At 44.6% G+C, this 16,454-nt stretch overlaps 2 protein-coding genes across 2 annotated transcripts; both read left to right on the top strand.

Moving 5' to 3' along the window:
* The first annotated feature begins 4,122 nt into the window (after positions 1 to 4,122).
* Positions 4,123 to 5,332, top strand: clec14a (C-type lectin domain containing 14A). The gene has a single exon (XM_053336158.1). It carries the CDS (start codon positions 4,123 to 4,125, stop codon positions 5,227 to 5,229), a length of 1,107 nt encoding a protein of 368 aa, XP_053192133.1. The 3' UTR covers positions 5,230 to 5,332.
* Positions 5,333 to 11,918: 6,586 nt separating this feature from the next.
* On the top strand, positions 11,919 to 16,026 carry foxa1 (forkhead box A1). Its single transcript, XM_053335983.1, is given in 3 exon segments — positions 11,919 to 11,984; positions 14,975 to 15,644; positions 15,647 to 16,026. Coding segments are annotated over 3 exon segments (1,116 nt in total).
* Positions 16,027 to 16,454: the final 428 nt, after the last annotated feature.

Below are 16,454 nucleotides of genomic sequence, written 5' to 3'. Positions count from 1 at the left end.
AAGAGTAAAAACCTGTGGGAGCAGAAACAGGAGCATAAAAATCAGAAAGAAGAGAAGAAGAAGAAGAAGAAGAAGAAGAAGAAGAAGAAGAAGAAGAAGAAGAAGAAGAAGAAGAAGAAGAGAAGAAGAAGAAGTTTGACGGTGAGTAAACATTTGAGTTAAAGAGATAAAGATCTCTGTGACATCCTGAGGAAGAGTGTGGTGAACTTTATCACCCTCCGAGTGAGAAGAATGGATTAATTAAGTCAACGCTCTTTTTAGTTTTCTTTATTGCCAATAGTGCTGAACACTCTGCTTTTCATCATTACTTGTTTATATTCCAAATTCCAATGCCTTTACCATTTCACAACCTCAATTACTAATGACCATTATACAGGATGGTACCAGCTGTCCTCTCCAGACTATGACTGTTATATAAACTATACTTAAGGCCTACACACAGAACTTTAGCTACAAGAGCAACTCTTCCTTCTAAACCATGATAATTAAAACCTTTTCTCCTAAAGCTCAGAAACGTTTGTGAAGTTTTATATTTTAAATGATTTCATGTAAAACGTTTATAACAGAAACTTTATTTAAAACCTTATTAAATATAATCTGCTTTCAGTTTGAATCAAAACTTTATTGATATAATATCTCATCAATGTTTGAGAGATTGATTGACCTGCTGCAGTTCAACCTTGTTTTAAACGTCTTGAAGCAGTAAACGTTTCATCAGTTGAATCATCTACAGACTATAGTACATGTGACATGAAAAGCATGGTTTTGGTTTCACTCTGAGAACATTTAGAGGTTCTATCTAGTTCAGTAGAACAGAGAGGAGGAATAAAGTAGTAGTATTCCTGCAGTAGAACAGAGAGGAGGAATAAAGTAGTAGTATTCCTGCAGTAGAACAGAGAGGAGGAATAAAGTAGTAGTATTCCTGTAGAACAGAGAGGAGGAATAAAGTAGTAGTATTCCTGTAGAACAGAGAGGAGGAATAAAGTAGTAGTATTCCTGCAGAAGAACAGAGAGGAGGAATAAAGTAGTAGTATTCCTGCAGTAGAACAGAGAGGAGGAATAAAGTAGTAGTATTCCTGTAGTAGAACAGAGAGGAGGAATAAAGTAGTAGTATTCCTGTAGTAGAACAGAGAGGAGGAATAAAGTAGTAGTATTCCTGCAGTAGAACAGAGAGGAGGAATAAAGTAGTAGTATTCCTGTAGAACAGAGAGGAGGAATAAAGTAGTAGTATTCCTGTAGAACAGAGAGGAGGAATAAAGTAGTAGTATTCCTGTAGAACAGAGAGGAGGAATAAAGTAGTAGTATTCCTGTAGAACAGAGAGGAGGAATAAAGTAGTAGTATTCCTGCAGTAGAACAGAGAGGAGGAATAAAGTAGTAGTATTCCTGCAGTAGAACAGAGAGGAGGAATAAAGTAGTAGTATTCCTGTAGAACAGAGAGGAGGAATAAAGTAGTAGTATTCCTGTAGAACAGAGAGGAGGAATAAAGTAGTAGTATTCCTGCAGTAGAACAGAGAGGAGGAATAAAGTAGTAGTATTCCTGTAGAACAGAGAGGAGGAATAAAGTAGTAGTATTCCTGCAGTAGAACAGAGAGGAGGAATAAAGTAGTAGTATTCCTACAGTAGAACAGAGAGGAGGAATAAAGTAGTAGTATTCCTGTAGAACAGAGAGGAAGAATAAAGTAGTAGTATTCCTGTAGAACAGAGAGGAGGAATAAAGTAGTAGTATTCCTGCAGTGGAACAGAGAGGAGGAATAAAGTAGTAGTATTCCTGTAGTAGAACAGAGAGGAGGAATAAAGTAGTAGTATTCCTGTAGTAGAACAGAGAGGAGGAATAAAGTAGTAGTATTCCTGTAGAACAGAGAGGAGGAATAAAGTAGTAGTATTCCTGTAGTAGAACAGAGAGGAGGAATAAAGTAGTAGTATTCCTGTAGAACAGAGAGGAGGAATAAAGTAGTAGTATTCCTGCAGTGGAACAGAGAGGAGGAATAAAGTAGTAGTATTCCTGCAGTAGAACAGAGAGGAGGAATAAAGTAGTAGTATTCCTGCAGTAGAACAGAGAGGAGGAATAAAGTAGTAGTATTCCTGTAGTAGAACAGAGAGGAGGAATAAAGTAGTAGTATTCCTGTAGGACAGAGAGGAGGAATAAAGTAGTAGTATTCCTGCAGTAGAACAGAGAGGAGGAATAAAGTAGTAGTATTCCTGCAGTAGAACAGAGAGGAGGAATAAAGTAGTACTATTCCTGCAGTGGAACAGAGAGGAGGAATAAAGTAGTAGTATTCCTGTAGAACAGAGAGGAGGAATAAAGTAGTAGTATTCCTGCAGTAGAACAGAGAGGAGGAATAAAGTAGTAGTATTCCTGCAGTAGAACAGAGTGGAGGAATAAAGTAGTAGTATTCCTGCAGTGGAACAGAGAGGAGGAATAAAGTAGTAGTATTCCTGCAGTGGAACAGAGAGGAGGAATAAAGTAGTAGTATTCCTGTAGTAGAACAGAGAGGAGGAATAAAGTAGTAGTATTCCTGTAGTAGAACAGAGAGGAGGAATAAAGTAGTAGTATTCCTGCAGTAGAACAGAGAGGAGGAATAAAGTAGTAGTATTCCTGCAGTAGAACAGAGAGGAGGAATAAAGTAGTAGTATTCCTGCAGTAGAACAGAGAGGAGGAATAAAGTAGTAGTATTCCTGTAGTAGAACAGAGAGGAGGAATAAAGTAGTAGTATTCCTGTAGAACAGAGAGGAGGAATAAAGTAGTAGTATTCCTGCAGTAGAACAGAGAGGAGGAATAAAGTAGTAGTATTCCTGCAGTAGAACAGAGAGGAGGAATAAAGTAGTAGTATTCCTGCAGTAGAACAGAGAGGAGGAATAAAGTAGTAGTATTCCTGCAGTAGAACAGAGAGGAGGAATAAAGTAGTAGTATTCCTGTAGTAGAACAGAGAGGAGGAATAAAGTAGTAGTATTCCTGCAGTAGAACAGAGAGGAGGAATAAAGTAGTAGTATTCCTGCAGTAGAACAGAGAGGAGGAATAAAGTAGTAGTATTCCTGCAGTAGAACAGAGAGGAGGAATAAAGTAGTAGTATTCCTGTAGAACAGAGAGGAGGAATAAAGTAGTAGTATTCCTGTAGTAGAACAGAGAGGAGGAATAAAGTAGTAGTATTCCTGTAGAACAGAGAGGAGGAATAAAGTAGTAGTATTCCTGTAGAACAGAGAGGAGGAATAAAGTAGTAGTATTCCTGTAGTAGAACAGAGAGGAGGAATAAAGTAGTAGTATTCCTGTAGTAGAACAGAGAGGAGGAATAAAGTAGTAGTATTCCTGCAGTAGAACAGAGAGGAGGAATAAAGTAGTAGTATTCCTGCAGTAGAACAGAGAGGAGGAATAGAGTAGTAGTATTCCTGTAGAACAGAGAGGAGGAATAAAGTAGTAGTATTCCTGCAGTAGAACAGAGAGGAGGAATAAAGTAGTAGTATTCCTGCAGTAGAACAGAGAGGAGGAATAAAGTAGTAGTATTCCAGTAGAACAGAGAGGAGGAATAAAGTAGTAGTATTCCTGTAGAACAGAGAGGAGGAATAAAGTAGTAGTATTCCTGTAGTAGAACAGAGAGGAGGAATAAAGTAGTAGTATTCCTGCAGTAGAACAGAGAGGAGGAATAAAGTAGTAGTATTCCTGTAGAACAGAGAGGAGGAATAAAGTAGTAGTATTCCTGCAGTAGAACAGAGAGGAGGAATAAAGTAGTAGTATTCCTGCAGTAGAACAGAGAGGAGGAATAAAGTAGTAGTATTCCTGCAGTAGAACAGAGAGGAGGAATAAAGTAGTAGTATTCCTGCAGTAGAACAGAGAGGAGGAATAAAGTAGTAGTATTCCTGTAGAACAGAGAGGAGGAATAAAGTAGTAGTATTCCTGCAGTAGAACAGAGAGGAGGAATAAAGTAGTAGTATTCCTGCATCGTGCGTATCACATAAAATATGATTTAACAGACTGAGAACACTGTGTCTGTTCTTACAGAGTGACATCACCAGAGTGACATCACCAGAGTGACATCATCAGACTGACATCACCAGAGTGACATCATCAGAGTGACATCACCAGAGTGACATCACCAGAGTGACATCACCAGAGGACGATTCAGATGATGGAGTCTCGGTCGAGCTCCTGCTGGTTCAGCCTGTGGGTCCTGGTCCTGGTCCTGGTCCTGGTCCTGGTCCCGGTCGGAGGCGTCTCACCAAAGTACGTCGTCCATCGCACCAAACTCAGCTTCGAATACGCCGTCAGCTCCTGCTCACCGGGCGTCCTCGCCACGCTCAGAACCGACCAGGAGGTCACTGACGTCACCAGAGTCCTCCGGCCCGCCTTCTCTCCGGACCAGAACAAGTTCACCTTCTGGGTCGGACTGCAGAAGAACAAGACGCAGTGCGTGGTCCCCTCGCTGCCGCTCCAAGGGTTCCGCTGGTTGCTGGACGGCAGCGAGGAGGCGCCGCTGATCCAGTGGAAGGAGGATCCAGAGGAGACCTGCACCTCGAGCCTCTGTGCCGCCCTGACGTGGTCCAACAACAGCTGGGGTCTGATCTCCATCAGCTGCTCCACCCGCAACCAGTTCATCTGCAAGGAACAAAAGACTAAACCAGAACCACCAACTAGACCAGAACCACCAACTAGACCAGAACCACCAACCACACCAGAACCACCAACCACACCAGAACCACCAACCACACCAGAACCACCAACTACACCAGAACCACCAACTAGACCAAACGCACCAGAACCACCAAACGCACCCGGAGCGAAGTCGGGCCCGTGTCAGCACCCGTCGGACTCCAACATTCGCTCCGTCAACCTGGACTCCACCAACAGCATCTGGCTGGAGTGCTGGACTGGGGACAAGCTGGAGCTGTACTGCGGCGGCGCCCCCCCCGTGTGGCGCCTGCCCAACGACTCCCCCGCCAACCTCAGCGCCGTGTGTCTGCCGTGTGGCGCCGGCTTCCAGAAGAACGCCACCGGAGACTGCGTGGAGCTGGACGAGTGCGGCGGGAACCATCAGGACTCGGAGGCGTGCAGGGAGCCGGCGGCGGGCGGCCTGGACCCGTCCATCCTGATCCCCGTGCTGGTTGCCGTGGCGGCGCTGGTGGTACTGGTGGTGGTTGTCGCGGTAACGGTGAAATGCTGCCTGATGAGACGGAAGAGACGCGTCGAGAAGATGGAGATGAACAGCAAGACAGCCAATGAGAAGACAGTAACATAAGGGAGCTGAGCTGTGATTGGTCGACCTCCACTGTGTGGCAGTCACATCATCAGTGACATCATCAATGACATCATCAGTGACATCATCAGTGACATCATCAGTGAAATCACTGTTTTAACTCCAAAATGAAAAAAAAGTTTTCAGTTTTTTTCATGTTTTATAATTTAAATCCTTTCACCTGATTGGCTGGTTGCTGTTTATGAGTTTATATTATTAATTAATTAAAACATGTCGGTCGATTAATTAATAAATCATTTAGTCAGTGAAGTTTAAAAAGTGATTAATTAATTTGAATAGTTTTAAATATTTAAGACAAAAGACAGAAAATATAAAAGAATTTAAATATAAAGGTAATAAATGTAAAGGTTGATTGACAGGTGGAGCGAAGGGGGCGGAGCTCTGATGTCACCGTCGCAAACTTCTTCTTCTCTGCTTGGTCAATAAAGTTTTTGTTTTTTTAAATGAAGTTCCACAAATCTCTTTTTGTTTAATCAGACAGGAAACAGGAAGCAGTAACTGTGTTTACAGGCTGGTTTCCTGTTTCAGACAGGAAATGACCCCCCCCCCCCCCCCCACCCTCCACGACTCATGGGACAGACGTGATGAGGGTCATGTGATCAACAAAATGTCATCATTAGGACACTAGAGGTACTTTACTGCAGTACTGTTAGAGGTACTAGTACTTTACTGTAGTACAGTTAGAGGTACTAGTACTTTACTGCAGTACAGGTAGAGGTACTACTACTTTACTGTAGTACTGTTAGAGGTACTAGTACTTTACTGTAGTACAGTTAGAGGTACTAGTACTTTACTGTAGTACAGTTAGAGGTACTTGTACTATACTGTAGTACAGTCAGAGGTACTAGTACTTTACTGTAGTACTGTTAGAGGTACTAGTACTTTACTGTAGTATTTCGGTGATGCTATGAATAATAATAATTAAAGCTGCAGGCAGCGATGATCGGGCCCTATAATAATAATAAGTTACATTTATAAACCAAAGGACCGGCCTCTTAAGGTGGACTGTTTGGTGCGTGGGACTGTGAGAGGCTGAGAGGGAGAGTAGGGAGCCAGGTGATGGAGGCCTCTTAAGGTGGACTGTTTAGTGTAGGGAGCCAGGTGATGGAGGCCTCTTAAGGTGGACTGTTTAGTGTAGGGAGCCAGGTGATGGAGGCCTCTTAAGGTGGACTGTTTGGTGCGTGGGACTGTGAGAGGCTGAGAGGGAGAGTAGGGAGCCAGGTGATGGAGGCCTCTTAAGGTGGACTGTTTAGTGTAGGGAGCCAGGTGATGGAGGCCTCTTAAGGTGGACTGTTTAGTGTAGGGAGCCAGGTGATGGAGGCCTCTTAAGGTGGACTGTTTAGTGTAGGGAGCCAGGTGAGGGTCAGGGTGATGGAGGCTCTGAAGGTGCAGCTGGGACAGGATGCTGAAGGTTTCGGAGTAGGAGATGGTCAGAGTGGAGTCAAACAGGAAGCTGATGGGTCAGGGTCAGGGTCCTGGGTCAGGGTCAGGGTCCTGGGTCAGGGTCCTGGGTCAGGGTCAGGGTCAGGGTCCTGGGTTAGGGTCAGGGTCAGGGTCCTGGGTCAGGGTCCTGGGTCAGGGTCCTGGGTCAGGGTCCTGGGTCAGGGTCAGGGTCCTGGGTTAGGGTCAGGGTTAGGGTTAGGGTCCTGGGTCAGGGTCCTGGGTCAGGGTTAGGGTCCTGGGTCCTGGGTTAGGGTCCTGGGTCAGGGTCAGGGTCCTGGGTTAGGGTCCTGGTATTTTACTGGAGTTTAAAATCAGTTTGATCAATAATCAGCTGATCAGTGATCTGACGCCATCTGGTGGCCGCTGAGTGTGCTCACACGCTGCAGGGGATTGTGGGTAATGTAGTGTGGAGACTGACTTTCTTCTTCTGCTGATTAAATGTTGCAGTTTGGTGATCTGTGTCTATTATAATAATAATATATATTAAATCATATTATATTATAATATAATATAATATAATATAATATAATATAATATAATATATTATAATTTAGGCGGACTGCATTCTGCTTATAGATATTTGTTGTTAAACTTCAGTTTTCTGTCTGTTTTTCTTTTATTCCAGTTTAACCAATAATCACTGATCATTTTATTCTTTCTGTTTTTTAATCTTTATGTAAATTAAAACATTGAACATGTGACAGTGAACCAGCAGGTGGCGTCTGATCATAATAATAATAATTATAATTATTCAAACTGATAACAGCATTTAACCTTCAGGTGAACTCACGTGCATGTGTGTGTGTGTGTGTGTGTGTGTGTGTATGTGTGTGTGTGTGTGTGTGTTACTGATGACACAGAGTTGAAGAGTTCAGGGAGAGACAAAGCCATCAACATGACTTTAATAACAGGCTGTAACACACACACACACACACACACACACACACACACACACACACACACACACACACACACACACATACACACACACACATACACACATTCATATATACACACACACACACACACCTGAACCTGAACCTGAACCGCCGCTTCCTGGAGACAGGAAGTCTGGGTCAGTGAGTCAGATAAACATCAGTGAAGCTTTTAGTGTGACAGATTTACACACCTGGATGACGTCATGGGGGGGGGTGGGGCAGGGAGTGGGCGGGGAGGGGGGCAGGGGGGTGGTGGAGGGGGGCGGGGCAGAGAGGGGGGGCAGAGTGGGGGGGGGGGGGGGGGGCGCTTTGTTTGGTTCCCAGTTGAAGTGGTTTGACTCAGTAACATTATAAAGTTCCTTTGTGATGAAGCTTCTACTCATCACATCAAACCAATCAGGACACGGTGCCTCCTACCATCAGTCCTCAGTAGGGCTGGGAATCCCTTCATCACTGCCTGGGTAGGGTTAGGGTTAGGGGTAGGGTTAGGGTCGTGGCATGGAGGGTTAGGGTCGTGGCATGGAGGGTTAGGGTTAGGGTTAGGGTTAGGGTCGTGGCATGGAGGGTTAGGGTTAGGGTTAGGGTCGTGGCATGGAGGGTTAGGGTTAGGGTTAGGGTCGTAGCATGGAGGGGTAGGGGTAGGGTTAGGAGGGTTAGGGTTAGGGTCGTGGCATGGAGGCGACCAGCCTGTGGCGTTGGGAGTTATGGAAGCCCAGAGCTCCTCGATGCTTGCTGTCAGCTCTTCTTAGTCGTTGGGTCCGGTGCTCCTCATAGAACCCCGTAGATCAGGGGTCTCCAAACTATGCCACAACGGGCCATGTGGCTGCAGGTTTTAGTTCCAACCAATCAAGAGCACACCATTTGACCAATCAGCTGTCTGAAGACTGAGATCAGCTGATTAAATGAGTCGAGCCTGCTGTGCTCCTGATTGGTTGGAATGAAAACCTGCAGCCACATGAACCTTTGTGGAATAGTTTGGAGACCCCTGCCGTAGAGTCCCAACGGGGTTTAGGTCCGGCCAGTCAAGCACTGGGATGGCATGGGCATCAAACCAGGTTTTGGTGCTTCTGGCGTTATGGGGGGGAGGGGGGGGCATCTCCATACGGATCCTCATCAGAAGGAATCATGAAGTCTACCTATGAGTCTATGAGTTTACCAACACCTGCACATCGCACCCCGAATCATGACTGACTGGATATTTGACACCTCAAGCAGCTTGGGTTCGGTTCCTCACCCGTCTTCCTCCAAACCCTTGGACCTTGATTCCCGAATGAAAGGCACACTTTACTTTCATTGGAAAAGAGGACCTTGGACCACTGGCCAACGGTCCAGTCCTTCTTCTCCTTGGCCCAGTTGAGACGCTTCCTACGTTGCCTCAGGTTCAGAAGATGCTCGACCCGAGGAACCCGACAGTTGAAGCCCATCTCCCGGATGAGTCTGAATGTGGTGGTTTTTGAAGCTGTGACTCTTTCTGGATCTCTTTCTGGATCTCTTTCTGGATCTCTTTCTGGATCTCTTTCTGGATCTCTTTCTGGATCTCTTTCTGGATCTCTGCCAGATTCTTGAATCTTCTGTTTGATAATCCGCTGAAGCCCACGGTCATCTCTTCTCCTGCCACATTTTGCCCTTCCACTAGACTTTCCATTGATATGCTTGGACGCAGCACTCTCTGACCAGCCAGCCTCCTGAGCTATGCCCATACACACACCCATCCTCTGGAGGGTATCAATGATGGTCTTCTGGCCAGTGGTCATGTCTGCAGTCTTCCCCATGTTGAACCGAACTGAGATCATTTAATGACACCTGGGGAAACCTGTGCAGGTGCTTTGAGTTTAGTAGATGATTAGTGTAACACGCAGTTTAAAACATTCATGCTGATTTCTTCACAGTATTCTAATTGTTTTAATTCCTGTTTTCGTGGCTTTAATGAGCTGGACCTACTCTAACCCAAAATATGTAAAAATAAACAAATAAATACTTGAAATGGTTTAAATTGTTGGCCCTGAATCTATAATCTATGAAAGTTTAACTGTTTGAATGTTATGGAAATTAAACAACTTTTCCATTATATTCTAATTTTTTGGAAAGGGTCTGTAGTTCCAGCTCCTAGTTTATGCTGCTATAGGCTTAGACTGCCGGGGGACTCCCATGATGCACTGGGCTCCTCTCCTCTCCTTCCTCTCTTCTCTCCTTCCTCCTCCTCTTCCTCTCTCTCCTCTCTACTCCAACCGGTCCATGCAGACGTTCTCCCACTCTGAGTCTGGTTCTGAGGGTTCTTCCTGTTAAAAGATGTTCTCCCACTCTGAGTCTGGTTCTGAGGGTTCTTCCTGTTAAAAGATGTTCTCCCACTCTGAGTCTGGTTCTGAGGGTTCTTCCTGTTAAAAGATGTTCTCCCACTCTGAGTCTGGTTCTGAGGGTTCTTCCTGTTAAAAGATGTTCTCCCACTCTGAGTCTGGTTCTGAGGGTTCTTCCTGTTAAAAGATGTTCTCCCACTCTGAGTCTGGTTCTGAGGGTTCTTCCTGTTAAAAGATGTTCTCCCACTCTGAGTCTGGTTCTGAGGGTTCTTCTGTTAAAAGATGTTCTCCCACTCTGAGTCTGGTTCTGAGGGTTCTTCCTGTTAAAAGATGTTCTCCCACTCTGAGTCTGGTTCTGAGGGTTCTTCCTGTTAAAAGATGTTCTCCCACTCTGAGTCTGGTTCTGAGGGTTCTTCCTGTTAAAAGATGTTCTCCCACTCTGAGTCTGGTTCTGAGGGTTCTTCCTGTTAAAAGATGTTCTCCCACTCTGAGTCTGGTTCTGAGGGTTCTTCCTGTTAAAAGATGTTCTCCCACTCTGAGTCTGGTTCTGAGGGTTGGGGTTATAACAGCCTGCGCCTCACTGCTTCTCTGCCGCTCTGCTTTGTCTGCTCTCACAGTTTTGGTGTAAGTGTCCTTTAATCCAGCGGCTCCTCCAGATAATCCACCGTGAAATGCTCTGCTCGCTTTCAGCTGGACCCGCGAGCCGCGTCACGTGTGACCTCACAGCCAGAGAGAGCGAGAGGTCAAAGGTCAGCGTGTTCTCCATCATTCAGAACATCAACACGTTAAACTGACAGGAAGCCGAAATATTAATAATGCTTCAAATCCCTTTAATCACTTATACCTTTAATTAATGCTTAATTAAGCCTTTAATCACGCACGAGCCGTTCATTAACACATGAAGAGGATTTTAAGAGCTTAATGACTTTCATTTCAATGAAACTGTAAATATATTTTAATAAATATTTATTATATTAAATAGCGTCATGACGGTTTCCTTTAAAGGGTTCTTCCGTATTTAACAGATTCACGATCATTAACGAGTTCATTATTAATTATTCATCGTTTTCTGTGTTTAAAGGTTTTAAATTTACAAAAGTTTAAATTCAGCTCAAACATTTAAATATATGTTTTAATGTGTTTTGGTTTTTATTGTTTGTGGTTAAAACATTTAGTGAGTTTCACGAAGTTTCACTTTAATTAGAAAGTTGAAGCTTTTAAGTTTTAAGATTTAAATTCAGATGATTTTTAATCTTTTATTAATGAATTAAAGAAAATTCCTGTAGTTTTATTTTGTGTTTTCATTTATTCTGTAAATAAAGATTCATTTTGATAAAGATTCATTTTAATAAAGATTCATTTTAATAAAGATTCATTTTAATAAAGATTCATTTTAATAAAGATTCATTTTAATAATTCACATTGTTCAAAAATATCAGTTTGATGAAATAAAGAAATGTGAAGCCGATCAAAGTGTCTGAAGGAATGAAGAGGAGGAGGAGGAGGAAGAGGAGGAGAGGAGGAGGATGAGGAGAGGAGGAGAGGAAGAGGAGGAGAGGAAGAGGAGGAGGAAGAGGAGGAGGAGAGGAGGAGGATGAAGAGGAGGAGAGGAAGAGGAAAAGGAGAGGAGGAGGAGGAAGAGAGGAGGAGGAAGAGAGGAGGAGGAGGAGGAGGAGGAGGAAGAGAGGAAGAGGAGGAGGAGGAAGAGAGGAGGAGGAGGAGGAAGAGAGGAGGAGGAGGAGGAGGAGGAGGAAGAGAGGAGGAGGAAGAGAGGAGGAGGAGGAGGAGGAGGAGGAAGAGAGGAGGAGGAGGGCTGGACCTGCAGGAGGATCACATCAGTCTGCAGGTCAGCTTCACCTCCTCACTAACACTCTGCCTCTCTGCTCCTCCTGGCTCGGCTCGGCTCGGCTCGGCTCCGCTCGGCTCGGCTCGGAAGGTTTTCTCCTGGACCAGGACTCGGAGACGGGACGGGACCGGGACCGGGACCTTTCCGGTCATGCTGGGCGCGGTGAAGATGGAAGGGCACGAGGCTCCGGACTGGAGCGGATACTACAGCGAGGAGGTCTGTTACTGTCTGCCCGCTTTACCGCTGCTTCCTCCGGGGAGCTGCGGCTCTGACACCCGGTCACCCGGTCACCCGGGCCCCGGTCACCCGGTCACCCGGTCACCCCGGCCTCGGTAACCCGGTCACCCGGGCCCCGGTCACACCGGCCCCGGTAACACCGGCCCCGGTGCTCACTCACACACTTTAACGGATCATTATTCGCTAAACTTCGCGTCCGTTTCTTTCCGTTTCTTTCCGGTAAATTCCCGGTAAATTCCCGCGGAGACGGAACAACAAATGAACAATTAGTGAAAAGTTAATTTTTGCTTTAAAGAAGTTTAAATATTTATGTTTCTGATTTTTAATGTGATCAGAAAAACATCGAAACATTAAAACCTTTATTAATTATATGTTTTATGGTCAGAGCAAAAATAATGAAAACAGCTGATCAGATAATAACCGACCAATAACGCGAGGGAGGAAATTATAATTATACTTATTATTATTATTAGGCTATTATTATTATTGTTATAATATTATTATTATAATTATACTTATTATTATTGTTATTATATTATAATAATAACAATAATAATAATAAAGTGTTTCATGTGCCGCGGTGAAGATCCGTGTTTTAAATGATTATTGATCAGAAACATGTTCACGGAGGTTTCTGACTCTTTGTAATAATTTGACATTAATTTAATTAATCACAGACTTTTATAACCTGATAAATATTATTATTGATTATTGATCTCTGCGCCTGTTGATCATGTTCACACACGTGTTTTTATATTATTATGAAAATAAAGAATTAAACTGTGATTTAATGATTTTAATGTGAAATTAAAGAATGTTTATAAACAGCAGCGATAAAATAATCATTTATTATAAAAGAGACTAAATATTAAATGTTTCATAGTTTAAAGTCCGTCTGATTTAATATTACAGATTTATTCCCGGATAGACAGATATCATATATTTATACTGTTATTCCCGGAGTAATAATAAGCTACTGATATTATATATTAAATATATTAAATATTATATTATATATTATATATTATATTATATATTATATTATATATTATATTATATATTATATGTATTATATTATATATATTATATATTATATGTTATATATTAAATTGTTATTCCCGGAGTAATAATGCTGATATCTTAGCGGATGTTTGATTAACGTGTTATTTTCTTCACAATGTTCTGATATATTATTTTATGTGTTTTAATGAATTTACAGATTATTTATATTATTTATATTTTATTTATTGATCCGTGAAATGATCGTTTTTATTTTTTGACGCGTTGAACTTTAAAACGTTACGTCATGTTTGTTGTTTGATGTAATTAGTAATAATTTATAATGTTTGACAGATTATTATTAATTCATCTTTAAAAATGATTATTGATTATTAAAGATATTTAATAGATACGCTTTAAAAATGTTTTCATTTGATATTTAAAGTAATTAAATTATATTTCACTTCAGATCAAACGACCAATGAAACTCAAAGCCGTCCACACACGCGCACACACACACACACACACACACGCACACACACACACACACACACACACACACACACACACACACACACACACACACACACACACACACACTTGACTCAACATGCTTCACTGTTTGAGGGTAAAGGTCAAAATAAATAAATTGCCATAACAACAAGAATAATAATTAAAGCTGCAGCGGTGAGCGGGCCCTCGCCCCCCCCCCCACGTCCCCCCCTCCTCCCGCACGTCGGGTTACAGATACTACAGGGCTTCACTGATCAGCGCACGGGCCTCACTATGATAATACTAATAATAATAATAATAATAATAATAATAATAATAATAATGATTTTATGTTTTGTGTCTCAGATTTAAAACCTTTAAATCATCTGAAGGCAGCCACGTTTATATTCATGAGTTATATTTATATTTATATTTATACTAATGCACTCTAACTAACTAACCCTGAGTACTAACCCTGAGTACTAACCCTGAGTACTAACCCTGAGTACTAACCCTGAGTACTAACCCTGAGTACTAACCCTGAGTACTAACCCATCTAACCCTGAGTACTAACCCTGAGTACTAACCCTGAGTACTAACCCTGAGTACTAACCCTGAGTACTAACCCTGAGTACTAACCCTGAGTACTAACCCTGAGTACTAACCCATCTAACCCTGAGTACTAACCCATCTAACCCTGAGTACTAACCCATCTAACCCTGAGTACTAACCCATCTAACCCTGAGTACTAACCCTGAGTACTAACCCTGAGTACTAACCCTGAGTACTAACCCTGAGTACTAACCCTGAGTACTAACTCATCTAACCCTGAGTACTAACCCTGAGTACTAACCCTGAGTACTAACCCATCTAACCCTGAGTACTAACCCTGAGTACTAACCCATCTAACCCTGAGTACTAACCCTGAGTACTAACTCATCTAACCCTGAGTACTAACCCTGAGTACTAACCCATCTAACCCTGAGTACTAACCCTGAGTACTAACCCATCTAACCCTGAGTACTAACCCTGAGTACTAACCCATCTAACCCTGAGTACTAACCCATCTAACCCTGAGTACTAACCCTGAGTACTAACCCTGAGTACTAACCCATCTAACCCTGAGTACTAACCCTGAGTACTAACCCTGAGTACTAACTCATCTAACCCTGAGTACTAACCCTGAGTACTAACCCTGAGTACTAACCCTGAGTACTAACCCTGAGTACTAACCCTGAGTACTAACCCTGAGTACTAACTCATCTAACCCTGAGTACTAACCCTGAGTACTAGATTCCTCTGCAGTGAATCTGTTCAGTTTTAAAAGTTATTGATGTTGAGAAGTTAATCTGGTTCTGGTCTAACTGGTTCTGGTTCTGGTCTAACTGGTTCTGGTTCTGGTCTAACTGGTTCTGGTCTAACTGGTTCTGGTCTAACTGGTTCTGGTTCTGGTCTAACTGGTTCTGGTCTCTCTGCAGGTCTACTCTCCGATGGGTTCTGGTCTCGGGATGGGTTCCATGTCAGGATACATGACTAGCAGCGGGACCGCCTCGGGATCCTTCAACATGTCGTACGGCGGCACCGGGCTAAGCCCCGCCCCCGTGGGGGGGATGGGGGGCGGGACCATGCTGGGTGGGGGCGTGGCTTCCATGGGGGGGCCGCTGAGCCCGACCGGGATGAGCTCGGCCCAGCAGGGTCTGAACCCGTACGGAGCCGCGAGTCCGGCCGTGAGCCCGGCGTACGGTAGCCTGAACCGTAACCGTGACAACAAGGCGTTCAGACGCAGCTACCCGCACGCCAAGCCCCCCTACTCCTACATCTCGCTCATCACCATGGCGATCCAGCAGGCGCCCAGTAAGATGCTGACCCTCAGCGAGATCTACCAGTGGATCATGGACCTGTTCCCGTACTACCGGCAGAACCAGCAGCGGTGGCAGAACTCGATCCGCCACTCGCTGTCCTTCAACGACTGCTTCGTCAAAGTCTCGCGCTCGCCAGATAAACCCGGTAAGGGGTCCTACTGGACCCTGCACCCCGACTCCGGGAACATGTTCGAGAACGGCTGCTACCTGCGGCGCCAGAAGAGGTTCAAGTGCGACAAGAAGACCAAGGAGGGCCGCAAGGAGGGGGGGGGGTCCGGAGGGGGGCGGGGGGGGGCGGGGACAAACCTCTGGACTCCAACCAGACCGCCTCACCTCCCGGTCTGGACCTGCGGGGGTCTGGGGGGGCGGGGGACCCGAAGGTGTCCGGCTCCCAGCTGCTGTCCTCCCTGTCACTGCCCCCCCACTCCATGGCGGACCCCCCTCACCCCCCCCACCCCCCCCACTACTCCTTCAACCATCCGTTCTCCATCAACAACTTGATGTCGTCTTCGGAGCAGCACAAACTGGACCTGAAGGCCTACGAGGCCCTGCAGTACTCGTCCTACGGGGGGCGGAGTCTGGACCCTGTGGAGGCCTCGTACTACCAGGGGGGGGTCGGGGGGGTCCAGGGGGGGGTCTACCCCAGACCACTACTCAACACCTCATAGTAGCAGATCCTGGACCTGCTCCAGGTTCTGGACCTGCAGCAGTTGTGACTGAACCAGGACTCTAGTAGTCCAGCACCCAGAGGAGCCGCCCCCCTTTACACACAGAGACCAGACCAGTCCAGACCAGACGTCCCGTATCTGGGCCTCGAGCCGCAGCTTTAAACTCCTGATGAATCTAAAGGTCAGAGGTCAGTCGTCATGGTGACGCCTCTCTGTGACCTTTGACCCTCGTCGTCTGATTGTTTCTGATTATTGATCAAACAGCTGTTCATGTACAACTGGCTGCTAGCTGCTACCTGCTAGCTTATAGCTGCTACCTGCTAGCTTATAGCTGCTAGCTGCTAGCTTATAGCTGCTAGCTTATAGCTGCTAGCTGCTAGCTGCTAGCTTATAGCTGCTAGCTGCTAGCTGCTCTTCCTCATGTTAAA

The sequence above is a fragment of the Scomber japonicus genome, chromosome 16 (assembly GCF_027409825.1).
Source record: "Scomber japonicus isolate fScoJap1 chromosome 16, fScoJap1.pri, whole genome shotgun sequence".
NCBI classification, from domain to species: domain Eukaryota; kingdom Metazoa; phylum Chordata; class Actinopteri; order Scombriformes; family Scombridae; genus Scomber; species Scomber japonicus.
The sequence above is the reverse complement of the archived record's forward strand: the minus strand, read 5'-3'. Positions and strand labels throughout refer to the sequence as shown.

Coding starts and splice junctions, on each gene's coding strand:
- clec14a (XM_053336158.1), top strand. CDS start 4,123: ATGGAGTCTCGGTCGAGCTCCTGCTGGTTCAGCCTGTGGGTCCTGGTC.